This window comes from Elephantulus edwardii, unplaced genomic scaffold, assembly GCF_000299155.1.
Source record: "Elephantulus edwardii isolate Elephantulus edwardi_28Jun2011 unplaced genomic scaffold, EleEdw1.0 scaffold00044, whole genome shotgun sequence".
NCBI lineage: Eukaryota > Metazoa > Chordata > Mammalia > Macroscelidea > Macroscelididae > Elephantulus > Elephantulus edwardii.
In genome coordinates, this window is record NW_006399794.1 from 16,050,596 (window position 1) to 16,071,039 (window position 20,444).

At 38.1% G+C, this 20,444-nt stretch overlaps 1 protein-coding gene across 4 annotated transcripts in view; it reads right to left on the reverse strand.

Annotated features, from left to right (window-relative positions):
- RAB6A (RAB6A, member RAS oncogene family) overlaps positions 1-20,444 on the reverse strand; it is a 66,958-nt gene that overhangs the window by 25,607 nt on the left and 20,907 nt on the right. For all 4 annotated transcript variants that reach the window (XM_006885567.1, XM_006885568.1, XM_006885566.1 and 1 more), the window contains exon 2: positions 10,195-10,253. In XM_006885567.1, coding sequence (XP_006885629.1) covers positions 10,195-10,253 — 59 coding nt within the window. The remainder of the gene's footprint in view (positions 1-10,194; positions 10,254-20,444) is intronic.

A 20,444-nucleotide genomic window follows, 5' to 3' on the forward strand; every position in this document is an offset into this window, starting at 1 on the left:
TGGGTCAAGTATTATTAACTTTCTCCCCCCCAAAAAAAATAATTTTAAAGATATAAACATTCTTTGATTTCTAGTCAAGAGAGAAAGATTTTAAATAGGAGTTATAAAGTCAAATGTTTACAACAAAATATAAGAAAATATTCCTGCTGCCTTCTGACCCCAAAACACCACAGACTGCACTATTCTCATTTGAAGGCATCATTTAAACCACTGAATTTATAAAGATCAAGATCATCCTGAAAAATATCACCTGTTGTTGATCTTGTTTTCAGTTAAATTTATGCAAAGCAGAGTTAATATGGAAACAAAATCAACCACTCATGAGAAGTAAACCCACAACAAGAAAAGAAAAAATGCTGAGAAACCAAACATTACCAGCAAAGTCAACATCCTGGATTCTACTGACGTGGAATTAATCCAAATTTTCACAAAAGCTGAACAGAACATTTGTGTTCTCTTGCTCATCTCCCTTATAGCAAATTAGAAGGAAGTGATTTGTAGAAGAAACCAACATTTACAGGAAATTTCCCCATTCATTTTAATTTACAGCTTCAGATAATTTTCATTATTAATTCTCTGGGTCTATGTACCAAATAAACTGAGCACTTTTATTCATTAAAGTCCTTTCATACACAAAAGGTTTTATTAACAAAGTGAAAAAAATATTTGCAGAACAGGATAAATTATTTGGAAATTCTGTATTTGAAGAATTCTTGTGGTATAAGAGTTGCAATGTTAACTAAAAGAATGGAACTTAAAAAAAAAAAAAAAGAATGGAACTTCTCCAGCAATTTGAATCTGCCAGTAGCTCCTCGGACAAAAGACTGAAGACTGACAATCTCCTCTCATGCAATTTACAGTCTCCAAAAACCCAGGGGAGGGTCAGCTATGGGTTGGGTCAGACTCAGCGTCAATGAAAGAGAAAGATATTTTATTTTAAATATTTCACATTTATTTACTTCTTAGAACAAGGTTGGTGGTGGAGATGGTAGGGCTGTTGGTGTTGAATACCTTTGAGTCAGAACCTCGACCCTCCAGCAGATTTTCAGAGGGAGTAAATCGCATGGGAGGCAATGGCCCATCCTTCCCTCACAGAGCAGCTAGTAGATTTGAATCGTGTGCATTTGTGACTGCAGTGCAGCTTTTTGCCAACAGGCCACCAGAGTTCCCTTATTTTAAATATACTGATAAAGATTTTAAGACTATATAAAAAGAACTTCTATAACGCAATCACAAAAAAACAAATAATCAAAAGACGGGCAAAAAATTTGTATAAACACTTTACAAAAGAAGATATACAAATGGCCAAGAAACACATGAAATGGTGGAAAAGTTCCTTAATAATTTAGAAAATGAATACCAGAATCACAGTGAGAAACTACTTCACCCTCACAAGGACAGCAATTACTAGACAATTAAAAATAAGTGTTGGCAGGGATGTGGAAAACTGGAACTTTCATTTACTGCATCTAATATAGTTGTTTAAAGAAAGTAATTAAGGCTGCTCTTCAAAAAGCTGGATAAAAAATTATATCTAGTGCAACCACTATGGAAGGCAGTATGGTGCTTTCTCAAAAAGTTGCAAAGAGAGATACCATTTGACCCAGCAATTCCACTACTGGGAATATACCCCAAAGAGACCATAAACGATATCCAAGCAGATATATGCACACCCATGTTTATCACGGCTTTGTTCCCAATAGCAAGGAGTTGGAAACAACCTAAGTGCCCATCAACAAACGAATGGATAGAGAAGCTGTGGTACAGTCACACAATGGAATACTACTCTGCATTGAAAACCAAGGAACTCATGCAATATTATTCAAAATGGGTGAATCTGGAGGACATTATGCTGAGTGAAGTATCTCAGTCACAAAAGGACAAATACTGCATGTGCCACTGCTGCAAAACAGGATTGACCTTGGGACTGGGGGGACACTGAGAAAGATGGGTTCAATAATGTATACTGCATTGAAACAGATGAGGGAGAAAACTGTTTAAAAGGGATATGTGATCAAGTGAAGGCTACATGGTGGAATGGACCTATGGGAGGGTTTGTACTAGGGGGGAGGGTTGAGAGGGGAGAAAAGTGCAACAATGAATGAATGGAAATTAAAAAAAAAAAATTATATCTAACCATTTCTATAACTTCATTATCCCCCCCATAATTTGAAATTAGATATTTAGACAGATACTAACTAGTACACTACTGTTCATTGTAGGATTACTTACAATAACCAAAAGGTAGAGACAATCCAAGTGGCCATCAACAGATGAGTGGATAAATAAACTGTAGTAAATCTATACAACTACTGAGCGATAAAGAGAAAGGAAATTACAGTGTACCTTATGACATAGATTAGACTTGAATTAATTATATGGAATGAAATAAGCAAGTAGCAAATGGATTAAGTATCGTATGATGCCATTTGGGGTAAGTCAACATAGAAACCAAAGCTTTAGTCATTAATAAGGAAGGTGAGAAGAAAAAATGGGATATTACTGTCTAGCAGATAAGGTACTGAACTTCTTTTAAAGGTAATGAAAAATTTGGAAACGGTCATCATACTGCAAAAAACCATGAATGAAATCAATGTCGATGAACAGGACATATAAAAATAAGGTCAATACTTTGCAGTAAAAATTTTACCACTATGAAAAAATTAAGAATATATTTGAAAACTGGCATCTTTCTGGACAAGTTCAATTATTTGTCTGAAATCCATTGTTTTACCAATGCCAATATGAACTTGGGCTGTCAATTTGCAGTAGCCCTTGGGAAAAGAATTTTGTAACTTCACAGTCATAATTGACTCAACAGTAACACTAGTTTATTAGTGTTAAACTACAATGGCATTTTGGTTTCATTAAGAACAACTTTTCCGGAGAGAAGGGAAAAAACTGCATCTTCAAGTAACTATATCAACATCAGTACCCTTGCTGTTGTTAGGTGCTACCAAGTTAGCCTAGACTTATAGTGACACACACAGAGGAAAACACTAACTGATCCTTTTCCGTTCTAACAATCTCTGTCACTGTGTCAATCTCCTTGGATGTTCCTCTCCTTCAACAGGCTTGCATTTTTCAAAGCATTATGTCTTTTTCCAAGGACTGACAATATGCTCAAAGAAGTGAGACAAAGTCTCACTATCCTTGTGCTTCTAAGAAGCACTCAGCTTATACTTCTTTCAAGACAAATTTGTTCTTTCTTTTGGTAGCCCACTGTACATTCAATATTCTTCATCAACATCACCACATAAAGGCACTAATTCTTTGGTGTTCTTTATTCATTATCCTACATTGACAAGGAAATAAAGCAACTGAAATGACTATGGCTTGGGACATATACATCTTAGTCTTTAAACGGTATCCTTGCTCATTAACACGTTAAAGAAATTCTTGAAAGCATATGTGCGCAATGCAACAGGTTGTTTGATGTCCTGACTGTTGCTTCCAGGAATGCCAACTATGGTTCTAAGTAAAATGTCTTTATATGCTTTTACCTGCTAAGAAATAGAAATTTCAGTGTGTGGGGAAAAGAGTAGTGACACTATAGGGATACCTAACTCATTTCACAGAGAACCTAGCTATACAAAGTACACTAGAAATATCCATAACTATAGGCTCTATCTCTAAGTTCTTTAACCTCAGACTCCAGTTCTAAATTGTTCTTTTTATCTTTGATCCCACTCCCAAGCACTTTATAGTCAAGCTAATGAACAAAAGATTTCCACAGATTGCTCAAAAACCTCAACACACACTACCTAACTTGGGAGGGACTGGAGAGCATCATGCTGAGCGAACTAACTCAGTCACAGAAGGACTCTGTACAAGACAATTATTGCAGAATGTTTACGAGGATCCAAGATAAAGGAAATAGGTTAAGATCTGGTATGAAAAACAATGTATATGAACTCTGAAAAGTAAACCAGTACAAAATAAAAATATTTATAAATATATAAAAATTAAAAAATACATATATAGGATGTATTCATTAGCTTTTATTTTAAAAGTTACTTTCCTTAAATCTCTGATCTATATTTTAATAATTTCTTCTTAAACACTATCTTTACAGTTTGGGTAAGAGTTGAAAGAAATTCATTTCAACTAGATTACAAAGAAGCACAAGATAACTTTTGAGGGTGATGGAAATACTCAGAATCTTGACTGTGATGGTAGTTTCATAGGTGTATGAATATGTTAAAAATTAGCATGTAAAGAATGATTCTTTTCTACTATCTCTACTATATAAAAAATTATTTTTCAATAACTGCTTTTCTATAATTAGAACAAAAGAAGCTCCTCCAACTATATTTAGCTGTTTTCTCTTAAGTCTTTTTAACTATGAACAACACACACTGCTCTCATAATTATTTTTCTCTATGTAATTGGCCTAAAGTGATTGGTCGGTTTTCCTATGTTGTGGTTAGGTGTTGTCAAGTGAAGTACAACTCACAGTGACCCTATGAACAACAGATCAGAACCTTATTCTATCCTGTGCCATCCTCATCATTACTGACACACTCAAGCCTATTGTTGCAGCCACTGTATCAATCTGTCTCATCGAGGGTCTTCCTCTCTTTTGCTGATCCTCCACCTTTCCAAGAATGATGTCCCTTTCCAAGGAATAACATCTTCTAGCAATAGTCCAAAGTAGGTGAGATGAAGCTTTGTGATGCTTGCCTGCAATCTTGCTTCATTGTGGTGTCCATTTATTTGTCTTATCCTCTGTATTTCTTGTAAATTTTAAGGTAGATACAAAGCTTGATAAAGGAACTCTGGGGACATAGTCCGAATTGAATTGCAACCGAGTTTCTCACTCAAAGGCATGGTCTCTGGCAGGTCAGATCCACCAGTGGGTCTACTGAGGAAAGATAAGCAGCTTGCCTTCTTTGCAATTTACAGCCCTGGATCCCCATGGAGAGTGGCTATTACTGGTAACCAATTCGATGGTACGGCGGTAAGTGAGTGAGTGAAAGCTTGTTAAGATTCAGATTTAACATATTCAGGGTCACAGCTGCTATAGAGAATTTTCTTTCATACCAAATCAATACCCAATTTGTATACTGTATCATAATGCTCAATTGTTCTACTGCTAACAATGGAACTTTTGTTAACATTTATCATAGTTAATAGCAGATTCCTCCACTGTAAAGGTGTATTTTTTCGTCCTCAAGAGCAAGAGGTAATCTATGCAATGAATGAGAACTTTAGGATACTGCAGATATCCGATTTTCCATTAATCTTTCAATTAATGAGTTTAATGTTTATTATTAAAAGCTCACAGAATCAATTTGTCTTTAAGATTGTAAAGTAGGGATTTCTAATTAATTTTACAAGACGGAACTCTTCTGTAAAGAATATATCAGGACAGATATTTAAGTAAGGAGTAGGTAAATAAAAGCAAGAGTAAAAATTAAATTTTTGAGGATTACTTTTCTGGATTTATGATTTAAAAATTTTTCTTAATTGAGTCCTTCACAGTACAAAGTTTTAAATTTTTATAAGGTTCACTTTATTAAGAATTTCCTTTTATTGATCATGTATTTGGTGTCATATGAAGAAAATTCTTCCTAATTTAAAGTTGAGTGTCTCTTTTAAAACAAGTGTTCTTTATCCTCTGGGTTTTAGATCAGGACTTATTTAATTTTTTATACCTTATAAATTATAAATTATTGTGGACCTTATAAAAGGTCCAAACACACAGAAAATATAGTACGTGTAAAATAAAATTCTACACTCTTTCCCCAAAACGGCTCCTCTATTTTTTCCTATTTCAGCTAATGGCATTGTCATTATCTATTTGCATTTCTATTTGGGACAAAAATCTAGACATATCCATGTTTAAATTTCTTTTTGTTTCCTCAATCTTTTAATAATAATAATAATAAATCCCATGAGCTCTTGCTTCCACTGCTGACAGTCTAATCAGCCATCACATACATGCAAACAAATAACACAATTATAAAAATATTTCCAATACCTTTCCATTTTTATATAATTAACAATAAAGTAAAAATTTCAATTGTCTAGACATTCAAATGGCCACCAAACACATAAAAAGTTGCTCAACACTGAGTCATCAAAGAGATTAAAATAAAAACCATGTTGTTGTTGTTGTTATGTGCCGTCGAGTCGCCAGCGACTCATAGTGACCCTATGTACAACAGCCCTAAACTCCACTGTCCTGTGCCAATCCCACAACCTCTGACACTCCCATCCGAATTATCCCAGTCACTGAATCAATCAACCTCATAGAGGGCCTTCCTCTCCTGTGCTGTCCCTCCATCCTCCCAAGCATGATATCCCTCTCCAGGGATCGCTCCCTCCTCACAACATGTCCAAAGTATGTTAGACGGAGCCTCAGAATCTTTGCCTCCAAGGAGCCACCCGGTTTAACCCTTTCCAGGACAAATCTGTTTGTTTTCCTAGCAGTCCACGGTATTCTCAGTACTCTTCTCCAGCACCACAGCTCAAAGGCATCAATTCTCCTTCTATCCTCCCTGGTCATTGTCCAACTCTCTGATGCATAACAAGTGATTGCAAAGACCATAGCCTGTATCAGATGCACCTTAGTCTCCAGAGAGACACCACTGCTCTTCAGTACTTTGGAGAGGTCCCTAACAGCCGACTTTCCCATGGCAATGCTCCTTTTGATTTCCTGGCTGCTGGTGCCAAGACTGTTGACTAGGGAGCCAAGCAAACTAAAGCTGTGTACAATCTCAATCTCTTCACCATCCATCCTGATGCTGCCAATTGGTCCAGTGGTGAGAATCTTTGTCTTCTTGACATTGAGCTTCAATCCATATTGTAGGCTGCAGTCCTTGACACTCTGCAGCAGGCGCTTCAGGTCCTCTTCAGTTTCAGCAAGCAGGGTTGTGTCATCCGCATAACGCAGGTTGTTGATAAATCGTCCACCAATCTTGACCCCACAATTCTCCTCATAGAGCCCAGCCTCCCAGATAATCTGTTCTGCATGTAGGTTGAAAAGGTATGGAGATAGGATGCATCCCTGGCGTACGCCCTTCCCAATTTTGAACCATGCAGTGTTCCCTTGCTCTGTTCTGACGACTGCCTCCTGGTCCAAGTATAAGTTTCGCATTAGAATGATCAAGTGTTCTGGGATTCCCATTCTTCTCAGAGTCAGCCATAGTTTGTTATGATCTACACAGTCAAAGGCATTTGCATACTCAATGAAACACAGATAGACATTCCTCTGGTATTCCCTGCTTTCAGCCAAGATCCATCTAACATCAGCTACAATATCTCTAGTACCACGACCCCTTCTAAACCCAGCCTGGACTTCTGGTAGTTCTCTGTTGATGTGCTGTTCCAGTCATTTTTGGATAATCTTCAGTAAAATCTTGCTTGCATGTGAAATCAGTGAGATTGTTCTGTAGTTACCACATTCTGTTGGGTAACCTTTCTTTGGGATAGGAACAAATATAGATCTCTTCCAGTCAGTTGGCCAAGTGGTCGTTCTCCAGATTTCTTGGCACAACTTGGTGAGCACGTCCAGGGCAGCATCTGTTAACTGAAATATGTCAATTGGTATACCATCTATTCCTGGAGCCTTATTTTTTGCCATTTCCTTCAAAGCAGCCTGAACTTCTTCTTTCATCACCATAAGCTCTTGCTCATATGTTGTTTCATGAAATTCTTCTGTGTCTTCCAATTCCTTTCGATACAGTGACTCAGTATATTCCTTCCATCTTCTTTTAATACTTCCTGAATCATTTAACATTCTGCCGAAAGCATCCTTGATTATAGCAACTCGAGGTTTGAATTTGTTCTTCAGTTCCTTGAGCTTAAGATATGCTGAGCGAGTTTGGCCCTTTTGATTTTCTGACTCCAACTCCTTGAACATTTCATTGTAATATTTTGCTTTGTCATCCCGTGCTGCCTTTTGAAATCTTCTATTCAACTCTTTAGTATCTTGAATTCTTCTCTGTGCTCCAGTGCAATTTTCAGAGTATCTTCTGACATCCATTTTGGTCTTTTCTTCCTCATCTGTCTTTGCAATGAACATTTGCACTCTTCCTGGATGATACCCTTGATATCCTCCCACAACTCATCTGGCCATCGCTCATTAGTGTTCAAAGCCTCAAACCTGTTCCTGAGATGGTTCTGAAATTCAGGTGGGAAAGACTCAAAGTCATATTTTGGTTCCTCGATTTGGTTTAATTTTCCTCAGCTTCAGCTTGATTTTGCATATGAGTAGTTGGTGGTCTGTTTCACAGTCAGCTCCTGGCCTAGTTTTCACAGCTGATATTGAGCTTCTCCAGTGGTTCTTTCCACAGATGTAATTATTTAATTTTCCATACTAGAGAAAAGATTCAAAAATGAAACCTAGCAAATGTCTGTAGGAAGAGACAGGAAACTAGAATCTCAATCCCAATGCAAACTGGTACCACTGCTGTGAAAAACAGAGTGGCAATCCCTCAAAAAAACTGAAAATAGGGAGCTCTGGTGGTGTAGTCTGTGGTGTGTTTTACAGTTAACCAAAAAATCTATCTGATTTAGCAATTTCACTCCTAGATATATAACCAGAAGACTTGGGTAAAAGGAAAGACTTACACAATAGCGTTCAATACGGCATTATTCTTAACATATAAAAGGTGGAAAATACCCTAAATGTCAAAAGGTGAAATAGGTAACAAAATATAGTATATATATATATACACACATACATACAATGGAATTCTACTCAGCCACTGATACAACAGAGTTGAGACACGACATAACATCACTATCACTTGAAGATTCTAGGCTAGACAAAATTAGCTGATCACAGAAAAGGAGCAATATTATTATCTCATTTGTACAAAAAGACAAGAAAATGCAAATGTATTAAAAAACCGTTTCTGAATGGAAAACAGGGAGTGGGGGTGGGGGGTAAGAAAAAAAGGGTCATTATTACTTAATGAGTACTAATGTTAGGTTTACCATGAGTGAATTTTAGTAGTTGTGTCTATGTTGAAGTTTGTCTATGTCATTTAGATTAATTTGTTGGTAGATAACTATTCCTAGTATTCCCTTTTAGGGTTTTTTGTTTTGTTTTGTTTCTGCATAGTCAGTAGTATTGCCCCCCATCATTCCTGATTATAACAATTTCAGGTTTGTCTGTTTTTTTAAATTTTTTTGATCTTTTGTAAGAAACACTTTGCATTTTCATTCATTTTGCTATTGTTTCCAGTCCCTATATCACCTCTTTAAGGAGCCCTGGTGGGACAAACGGTTAAATGCTCAGTTGTTAACAAAAGGTTGGCAGTTGGAATCTACTAGCCACTTCACAGAAGCATGATGTGGCAGGTCTGTAAAGATTTATAGCCTTGGAAAACATATGAAACAGTTCGACTCTGACTTACAGGTTTGCTATGAATTGGAATCTGCTCCACGGTATGGAATTTGATTTAGGTGTATTTGGTGGCAGAAGCTGTTGATATTATCCGTTGTTAACCAAAAAAAAAAGCTAGTAGTTTTATGGAAAAAAAATCTAGCCATCTACTTCCATAAAGATTACAATCAAGAAAATCTACAGGACAGTTCTATCCTATGGGGTCATTATTAATTGAAAATGACACAATGGAAAAACGAAACAAAAAAATGACTTAATGGCACTATGACAAATAATAACATATCACATATTCACACTCTAGTATTTATGAATCATATCATCCTATATGCTTTTGATTTTATCTTGTTTTCCCAATTTCTTAAAGTTACCGATTTAAGGTCTTTTTAAATTTGGGTATTTCCTACTTTGAATTTCCTTCTAACATTGCTTCAGCTACATCTCAAGAGCTTTGTTACATTGTTTTCATTTTCATTCACCTCAAAGTATGTAATTACTTGTGATTTCTTATTTGTCCCACTTAGACGCATAGAGTTTAACTGCCACATATTGTCCTCTGTTACTAGTTTCTAACTTTTGTAATCATTCTTCAGCTCAACTTTAAATAGAAATACCACAGAATCTTACATTTATGACAAGTGGTATCAGAAATCTTTAATAGATTTTGAGATTAAAATAAAAATGAAAAAGTTGAAAATAACTAAATTTTATACAGAATTTTAGATTACAAAAAGGGCTTTTGCATTAATAGTTGTCTAAATAACTATCTTCTTAAAAATTCCTTGAATATTACTTGTAACTAACACATATAAACTAGTAAAAGTAGCAAAATAAAGTACCTGATAGGTGTTGTCAAAACTGTCATACATGAATCTGGTGATCAAGGATGTTTTCCCAACTGAAATTAGAAAAAAAAAAAAAAAGGATTCATTCAGTAAATTTCAACAGGTTCTCAAACAATTTTCTACAAAGAACTGCAATTAAACTGAAAGTTTAAGTATCTGTAATAGTTGTATCAACAAGTCATATGGCTGAGTTTGTCACATATCTTTCTTTAAAAGCAGGTAATGGGGTATCAGTGGGAATATGTCAGAGTATGTGCCAGATGGAAAACTGTGACTGCAGCAGCTTTAAAAGCAGAAAAGATGATGGCTGAAGGACAGAAGCTGAGCCATTGGGAACTGGTGCTGTCACCCAAGAGGTAAAGGCCTCTGGAAGAGTTCTGGAACACATTTTTGCAGAACTCAATTTCCTGGAGGAACACAGTGTATACTGACACAGTACCTTTGCTTTTATTCATGTACTTATACCTGCTTGGATTATTCATTATTATCTCAAATATTATTTGAATGTCAAACCATATGCCATCATTGAAATGAAGCCTAACTACTCCCAAATGATACAATTTTGGAGTTTGTAGTAGATTACTCTACCAATGACTTTCCTAATCAATACACTGGTTGTTGTTGACTGACACTGGGTTGAGCATGACTCACAGCCACCCTATGAACAAAAGGCCTGAAATCTTTCATTACTTTCACTACCAACATTTAACAAAGGTCACAGTTTCCAGAGGCATGTTCTTTGGGAAGTGGATTCTACTCCTGTTTAAATATGCCAAAAGCTTATAACCCTAAGACCCCCATTATCATTTTAATGAGTATTTTCTAGAAAATTTATTTAAGTAAATTTATGAGTTTAAAAAATTAAAAGCAGATAATAGTACCTCAAACTAAAAGCATTGAGAAAGAGTATGTATTGAAATACTTAAAATATTAGTTATTGCAGAATATGGGGCAAAATTGGGATATAGTAAAACAATAAATTGTACAAATATCCTCAATTCAAAAAGGCCAAGCAGATCATTTTACGCCCCAAGCCAATTGGTCCAAACATGTTCACTCAAAGGCCAATGAAACATTCTTCTAGGTGGTATAGCACTGGTCTGTGTACAGCACTGTGTATAGCACTGGTACTGCTGTACAGAGGTAACTCGTGTGGTTGCTGTGATGCTGAACCCTGGGACACTGATGTGCCAAACGTGGTAATGTGTTTGCTGGAGCTTCCCGACTAAAACAAGCAGGAGCGGCATCCACTTCCAAAATGGCTTGCCTTCGGAAACTCTAGGTACGAATGGTGCTCAGGCCTTTCGTTCACAGGGTCACTATGAGTTGGCTACAACCCGACGGCACCTAACAACAACAACAACATGTTGAAATAACCAACCAGAGACTTTAGCTGTTGGTGATCACAGGGGACATTACCTTTAGACTTAAGAGTTTAAATCCATACAACTCAACTGCGCTACAGGCCAAAAACTACCCTTCGAAAGAAAAGCAAAATCTATTTATATGTATCCTTAATTATATTCAGTTGTTGCTGTTTTGTGTCATCATGTTGCCTGCAACTCATAGCAACTCTTTGTATGATAGTCCTGAAACCTGCTCTATCTTGTGTCAACCTACTATCTCTGACACATGAACCCTAATTACCCCAGTATCTGAGTCAATCTATCCCACTGAGGGTCTTCCTCTCTTGGGCTGTATCTCCACCCTCCCAAGAATGATGTCCCTCCCCAAGGACTGGTTCCTCCTTGCAACATACCCAAAGTACTTCACACAGAATATATAGTAAAAAAATATTGTTGTTGCCTGTGACTCACAGCGACCCTATGTACAATAATCCTAAACCCTCTTTTACCCTGTGCCAATCTTATTGTCTCTTACACACCTACCCCCATTACCCTAGTCACTGAATCAATTTATCTCATTGAAGAGGGTCTTCCTCTCCTGCGCTGTCCCTCCACCCTCCCAAGCATGATGTCCCGTCTCCAAGGACTGGCCCCACCTTGCAACATGTCCGAAGTATGTCAGATGAAGCTTCAGAATCCTTGACTCCAAGGAATAGCCTGGTCTCACTCTCTCTAGCATGAACCTATTTGTTCTTCTAGTAGCCCACAGAATATTCAATACTCTTCTCCAAGCACCACAGCTCAAAGGCATCAATTCTCTGTCAATCATTCCTAGTCACTGTCCAGCTTTCGGATGCAAAGCAAGTAACTGGAAAGACTATGTCCTGGATCAGGCACACCTTAGTCTCTAGACTGACATCATTGCTCTTCAGTACTTTGGGGGGGGGGAATTAGACATGTTGTTATTGTTGACTGCCTTCGAGTCCAACACGACCCAAAATGACTCTATGAACAAAAGGCCTAAAGCCTTTCTATAATTATTGACATTTATCAAAGTTCACAGAGTTTCCTGAGGCATGTTGTTTAGTACTCAAGGAAAAAAATTAGTCAATACATCTTTCTCCATTTCCTTTTTAATAAACCTCCCCCAAAAAAACTCAACCAAAAAGACTTACAAAAAAACCAGGTTCCAAGATGATCCACTGACTATAGTTTGCAGGCAAGAATTTAAAGAAACCACTATAAGTATGTTCTAAGACTAAAGCAAGATATATACATAAGAAATTAATGGAGAGGAAATCTCAGCATAGAAACAGAAATGTGAACAGACTAACCAAATGTGCACTCTAAGATAATTACAAATAATAAAAAGTTAACAGTTTAGACTTCACAGAAAATGGAGATAACAAAGAATCAGCACACTTCAATACATATCAATTGAAATGACAAGTTTGAAGAAGATGAGAAGAAATATTAAAGTAAAATAAAGTCTCCGTTATTTATAGTATAATATCAAGCAGGCATGTCTATATAAAAACTGAGCTCTAGTGAATCAGTGTTAAGAAGTTGCACTGCAATCCTGAAGGCACTAGGTTTGAAGCCACCAGCTGCTCCACAGGAGAAGGATGGGCAACCTCCTCACGTGCAATTAACTGCCTCTGAAAACCTGCCAAAGGGTCTGCTATGGGTTGGTTCTGACAACAACACATATAAACAACAGTTCCAGGAAGATAAAAATAGGAGGAGTCACTTTATAATTCTGAGAACTGTGTGATCCATAGATGAGGTCCATGTGTTGTCACCCTATATACTTTTTATTATATTAGATGTATACTATATATAACTGAATTAAAAAGTTAGATAGTTTTAAAGTAAAAAGAAAATCATTTATACTATTCATAACCATCACAGGAACTCTCTGCTATGCTGTGACAAGAAGGATACATCACTTCTGTATTCTACCGTGAGAAGAAAAAAAAAAAAACCCAAACACCAAAACACAAACAGACAGATCTAAATATGCAGACATCGATAGGATATCTTAAGACTGTCCTAGTCATGAAAAACAAAGAAAAACAGAGACATGGTCAATAGCAAAAGAAACCTGGGTGACATGAGCGGAGGGGTGTGTGTGTGTGTATAAATGTGCTAGGCTGCAACACTTCCATGATACATCTTCAAGGATATGAACATGTACGGCTAAGCACAAATGATAACAGTGCATCTAAATTCCAAAATCAATCTCCATAACAGTCTATGTGTTTCCTACTGCCAAGGGGGCCCTTTGGAGTAGTGAGAGAAGACATTCACCCTGAAACCCACAGCGTCCCTTTTCAGCAGGAAGTAGCTAAGAGAATACGCCATCCCCTTTTCCTTATGAATCAGGGTGAAGTCTCTCTCAGGGAGAGTGATAGGGAATGGCAAGGGACACACTGACAAAGGAGATTAATCAGAACTGGCTTTGACAAGCACTGTGGCAATTGGACAATTAAAAGAGACATGGGGGGGGAAGAAGAAAGAAGAACGAACTGGGGATGAGGGTGGAGAAAACAGTGAATGAATGAAAACCCAAAATCTCTGTAAATGTTCATTAAAACTAATAAAATTTAATAAAAAAAATAAATGTGCAGTATAGTATTCTGCACTGTATCCTGAAACACAAGGACATTGGATATCTCAGTACCCAAGGAGCTGCTGGTGAATTTGAACCAGCAGGTACTGATTCTTCTTCTGTCGTTTTTATTCATTGCCCACTTGACAATGTAGAGCAAGTGATCAAAAAGACTATGGTTTGCTTCTAAGAATCAAATCCTCATACACTTCCAAAAACTTCTCCAACAGGGTAAAAAGGAAAGCCATAGACTGGGGAAAAAAATATTTGGTAATGACATGTCAGGTAAGGGACTTATATCAAGAATCTATGAAATACTCAAGCACTGTGACAAGATAAAGGTAAAGAACCCAATTGAAAAATGGGCACAGGATATGAACAGACACTTCACCAAAGAAGATATTCAGTTGGCCAAAAAACACATGAAGAAATGTTCAAAATCCTTAGCTCTAAGAGAGATGTAAATTAAAATAACTATTAGCTATCACCTCACCCCAGTAAGAATAGCAAAATTTAACAGAACAGCAAACATCAAATACTGGCGAGATTGTGGAGAAACAGGAACCCTTATTCACTGTTGGTAGGAGTTTAAAATGGTGTAACCACTAGGGAAGGCTGTATCGTGCTTTTTCAAAAAGTTGCAAACAGAAATACCATTTGACCCAGCAATTCCACTACTGGGAATATACCATAAAGAAAGCATAACTGCCACCCAAGCAGATATATGCACACTGATGTTTATTATGTCTTTGTACACAATAGCAAAGAGTTGGAAACAACCCAAGTGCCCATCAACAAATGAATGGATAGAGAAGCTCTGGTATATTCACAGAATTGAATAGTATGCTGCACTGAAAAACAAGGAACTCATGAAATATTATACAAAATTAGTGACCCTGGAGGACACTATGCTGAGTGAAATATCTCAGTCACAAAGGGACAAATACTGCATAGGGCCACTGTTGTAAAACAGGACTGGCATCAGGGTTGGGGGAGACTGAGAAAGATGGGATAAATAATGTATATTGCATTGAAACAGAGAAGGGAGAAAACAGTTTAAAAGGGATTTGTGATTAGGTATTATTGTCATGACATGAGTCCTGAACGAAGGTTGCATAGTGGAGTTGACCTGGGGGGAGGGACTGTAAAACAATGCGGGAACTTTTCTTTTACTTTTCAAAAAGAACAGCGAACTGGGGGGAGGAAGGGGTTGGCAGGGAGAAAAGTGCAACAATGAATGAATGGAAATCCAAAGTCTCTGTAAACTTTCATTAAAATTCATAAAAAAGGACTATGGCTTGGATCAGGCGCATGTTGGTGTTTAAACAGACATCTTGAAGACTCTTGAAGACTTTGGAGAAGTCCCTTACAGCAGATTTTCCCAATGTGATATATATCTTTTGATTTTTTGACTGCTGATACAACCAACTATTTCCCAATATTTCCTTTCTAACTTCTACCTGTGAATGTGACATCATTTAGAAATATGATCTCTGCCACAATAAGATAAAGGTAAATAAGACAATTGCAAAATGGGCACAGGATATGAACAGACACTTCAACAAAGAGGACATTCAGAAAGAAGGCAGACACACACAGGAAGAAATGTTTAAAATCCCTAGCTCTAAGAGAGATGCAAATCAAAACAACTATGAGATATCATCTCACACCAGTAACAATAGCAAAATTCAACAGAGCAGCAAACAAGAAATGCTGGCAAGATTGTGGAGAAACTGGAACCCCTATTCACTGTTGTTTAGAGTGTAAAATGGTGCAACCACTGTGGAAGGCTGTATGGTGCTTTCTCAAAAAGCTGGAAACAGAAATACGATTTGGCCTGCAATTCCACTACTGGGAATATACCCTAAAGAAACCAGAACTACCACCCACGCAGATATATGCACACCCATGTTTATTGCTGCTTTATTCACAGGCGCTAGATCTTGAATATTTTACTCACCATATTCAGTCAGAAAAAAAGAAATTAAAAATTAGTGGCTATTTAGGGGGGAAAAATTCCTCAATACCTAATATTGGAATAGCAATAATAATGGGGGGAAAGGTTAAAGATTAGAGAATTATTGAGCCTCTGGAAGGCTATAAAAAAATTATATCTATAAATAAACCAAACTCTGCCGCTGAGTTAGAAATGACTCATTCCAGACCCTCTAGTGGGTTTTCAGAGGCTGTTAATCACACAGAAGGACTGCCCATATTTCTCTTGAGGTGGATTCAAACCACTTTCCTTTGGGTCAGCAGCACAACTTCTTAATGAGTAGGCTACCAAACTCCTTTCTAGAAGGCTAAGAAATACTAATTTAAGCAATACTGTAAGATTAGTATTGGAATAAACAGAGACTTCAAAGCTATTCTACAACTTATAAGCAAAAAATGATAACCTAGGCTTATTAATTCTTATCAGTTACACTGATTAGGTGGTAATGAATAACATTAACGAGACATTTCTATTTTGCAACCTTTTCCTGGGGGGAAAAAGCCACTATAAAAGATTAAAATGACATGGAAATAAGTTATTCAAATCAAATCAAGCCAAAAATATATGCAGGGACAATAGTAGACAACTCAGCTGCAAATAAAAGTCAATGCAATAACATAGCACCTAAAGGTGCTGCTACTCTACAGCAAAACGGGAGTCAATCAAACAGGTTAATGTTAATTCAGTGTTGCTAGCCTCATGAACAGTATTAAAGCTTAATATATCTTAAGCCTGACCTTTTAGTCTCTCGTGTTCTACACTTAACAAACATAAACTCATATGATGATCATGGAAGGCTATTAGTTATCTATCAAGCATGCCATAAAACTTCTGACACCAGGATCATGTAAGCTTTCTTTCCTAGTTACATTGTGATCTTATAAATTTGATACGAAATACATTCAGTCCAATAGTATCTTTCCCCAAATCTACTAGCAAATCAAATGTTAAAAGATGGGCAATTTTCTCCCTCATTTTCCCAGAATTATTGTTGTTTTTCAGGTGCTCTGAGTCAGCTGTGACTTATAGTGTCAGTACAAACCACTGCTCAGTGGTCCAGAACTCTCCTAAAAATCTCTGCTATATTTGACCTCACTGCTGAAGTCACTGTGTTCATTCATCTCTTTGAGAATCTATTTTTTGCTGACCCTCCACAGAACCAGGCAGAGTATCCTTCTGCAGGGACTAGGTCCTTCTGATAACAAAAACACTAAGACAAAGTACTCAACAAACTCACTCTTGTTTTAAAAAGCATGTTGAATATATGTCTTCAGTACAACTTATTTCTTCTTCAATCCATGTATATTCAATAATCTTTGCCAACACCAACATTCCTGTGGATCAATTCTTGTTCAGCTTTACCATGTGTATGAAATAACACATTCAAATAATGATTACAGGTGTTTCTTCTTTGAGTTACGCCACAAAATAAAAGTCTTAAAAAGCTTTACTCTATTTACATCCTCAGAATCTATTCTATTTTGAGGAAGCATTTCTTCCCCAGTCTTATTTTGAGTGCTTCCCAACCTGAAGGACTGATTTTTCTGGTACTACAGGGGAACGCTTGTGACCTAGGGGTTAAGAAGCTGTGTTGCAATCCCAAAGGCACACAGTTTGAATATACCAGCTGCTGTGCAGAAGGATGAGCAGTCTCCTCCCGTGCTATTCACTGCCTCTGAAAACCCACTGGAGGGCCAGCTAGGGTCAGTTCCAACTCAACGGTGCACAACAAGAAGGAGGAGCTCTGGTGGCCTAGTAAGAAACTGCAATTCCGCGGCTTCTTCTCTGAAAAAACACCAAATGGTGGCTGACGCTGGTGCAGCAGGAGGGCCTGGAGGCCCTGGGATGGGAGGCCGTGGTGGTTTCCGCCGAGGCTTCGGTAGTGGTCTGCGAGGTCAGGGCCACGGCCGTGGATGGGGCCGTGGGAGGGGCCGCGAAGCTCGAGGAGACAAAGCCGAGGATAAGGAGTGGCTCCCTGTCACCAAACTGGGCTGCCTGGTGAAAGATATGAAGATAAAATCATTGGAGGAGATTTATCTCTTCTCCCTGCCCATCAAGAAGTCCGAGATCATTGACTTCTTCCTGGGCATGTCCCTCAAGGATGAAGTATTGAAAATCATGCCAGTGCAGAAGCAGACACGTGCTGGCCAGCGGAACAGGTTGAAGGCCTTTGTCACCATTGTAGATTATAATGGCCATGTTGTCTTGGGCGTCAAGTGCTCCAAGGAGGTGGCTACTGCCATCCATGGGACCATCATCCTAGCCAAGCTCTCCATTGTCCCTGTGCGGTGTGGCTACTGGGGGAATAACACTGGCAAGCCTCACACAATTCCCTGCAAGGTGACTGGACGCTGTGGCTCTGTGTTGGTGCGTCTGATCCCTGCACCCCGAGGCACTGGAATCGTCTTGGCCCCTGTGCCCAAGAAGCTGTTGATGATGGCTGGAACTGATGACTGTTACACCTCAGCCAGGGGCTGCACAGCTACCCTGGGCAACTTTGCCAAGGCCACCTTTGTTACCATCTCAAAGACCTACAGCTATTTGACCCCAGATCTCTGGAAAGAGATGGTGTTCACTAAGTCTCCCTACCAGGAATTCACAGATCATCTTGTAAAGACTCACACGGGAGTCTCTGTGCAGAGGACTCAGGCTCCAGTTGTGGCCACCACATAGTGGATTTTCTTTAACAAATAAAGTGAATTAAGTTCTAAAAAAAAAAAAAAAAGAAGTTGCAATCCCAAAGGCACACAGTTCAAAGTTAATAGCTGTTTCATGGGCCATGTCCTCTCATGTCATTTAATGCTGAAAACCCCCTGGAGAGTCAGCTATAAGCCAGTTCCAACTCAATGGCACACGACCACAATATATTAGACAATTATTCAATCAGTATGCAGAGTTGAGATCAGAGGTAGACTCATCAACAATCTATGTTATGCATGACACAACTTTGCTTGCAGAAATTGAGGACTTGAAACCTGTGCGGCAGAAGATCAAATTCTACTATCTTTAATACGGTAGCATCTCAACATCAAGAAAAAGAAATCCTCACTACCAGATCAATACGTAACGTCCTGATGGCAAAGAGACAAAATGTCAATAACTTCATCTTGCTTGAATCCAAAATAACACCGTTGGCACTAGCAGCCAGGAAATCAAAAGACATATAGAATTGGGGACTATTAGGGTCCTCTCTTAAAGTGTGGAAAATCAAAGATGTCAGCTTACAGACTAAGTGCACCTGATCCAAACCATGATATTTGCAATTACTTGCTATGTTGTGTAAAGTTGGACAGCAAATAAGGGTAAAAGAGGAATAGATAAGATTGAGTTGTGGTGTTGGAAGAGTGCTGAATATCACATGAACAGACACAAGAACAAATATGTCTTGAAAAAGGTACAGCTAGAGCACTCCTTGGAGGGAAAGATGTTGTTGAACCCTGCTCGGTCCTGAGCCAGTCTCAATAATTCTGACATATCAACACCCACTACCCTCATTACTGTGTCAATCCATCTCATCTGGGGTCTTCCTCTCCTGCGCTGTCCTTCTACCCTTCCAAGCATGATCTCCTTCTCAAAGATCAGTCTCTCATGGCCATGTGTGTTCAAAGTATGTGAGACAGAGCTTCAAAATCCTAACCTCCAAGGCAAAACTTGCTTTCACCCTCTCCAAACAGACCTATTTGTTTTCCTGGCAGTCCATGGTATGTTCAAGACTCTTCTCCAGCACCACAACTCAAAGGCATCAATTCTTCTATCATCCTCAGTCATTGGAAGGATAGAAAGTTTTATCTCACATACTTTGGGCATGTTGTTAGAAGGGACCCGTCCTTCATTAGAGACATCATACTTGGGAAAGTTGGAGGGTCAGTGAAGGAGGGAAAGACCCTCAGTGAGATGGATTCAAACAGGGCCTACAATGGTGGTTCTGAGTATGTCAGAGATTGTAGGGAATGTTTAGATCCACTGTTCACAGGGGTGCTATGAGTTTTCATCACCTCAGCAGCACCTTAACAACATATCAAACAGCGTTTTGCTGCTATTGGGAAGGTTTTTCACTGGCCAGTTTTTTCAGAAGTAGACTGTTAAGTCTTTCTTCCTATTCTTAGTTTGGAAGCGCCACTGAAATCTGTACACCATGGATGAACTATTGGTATTTTAAAGACTTGTTGCATATATTTTACCCTCACAGAAAAATACAAATCATATAAAAACTATTGGACGTAGTTGACCAATTCAGCAAAGTAGCAGGATACAAGATCAACATACAAAAATCAGTTGGCTTTCTCTACCG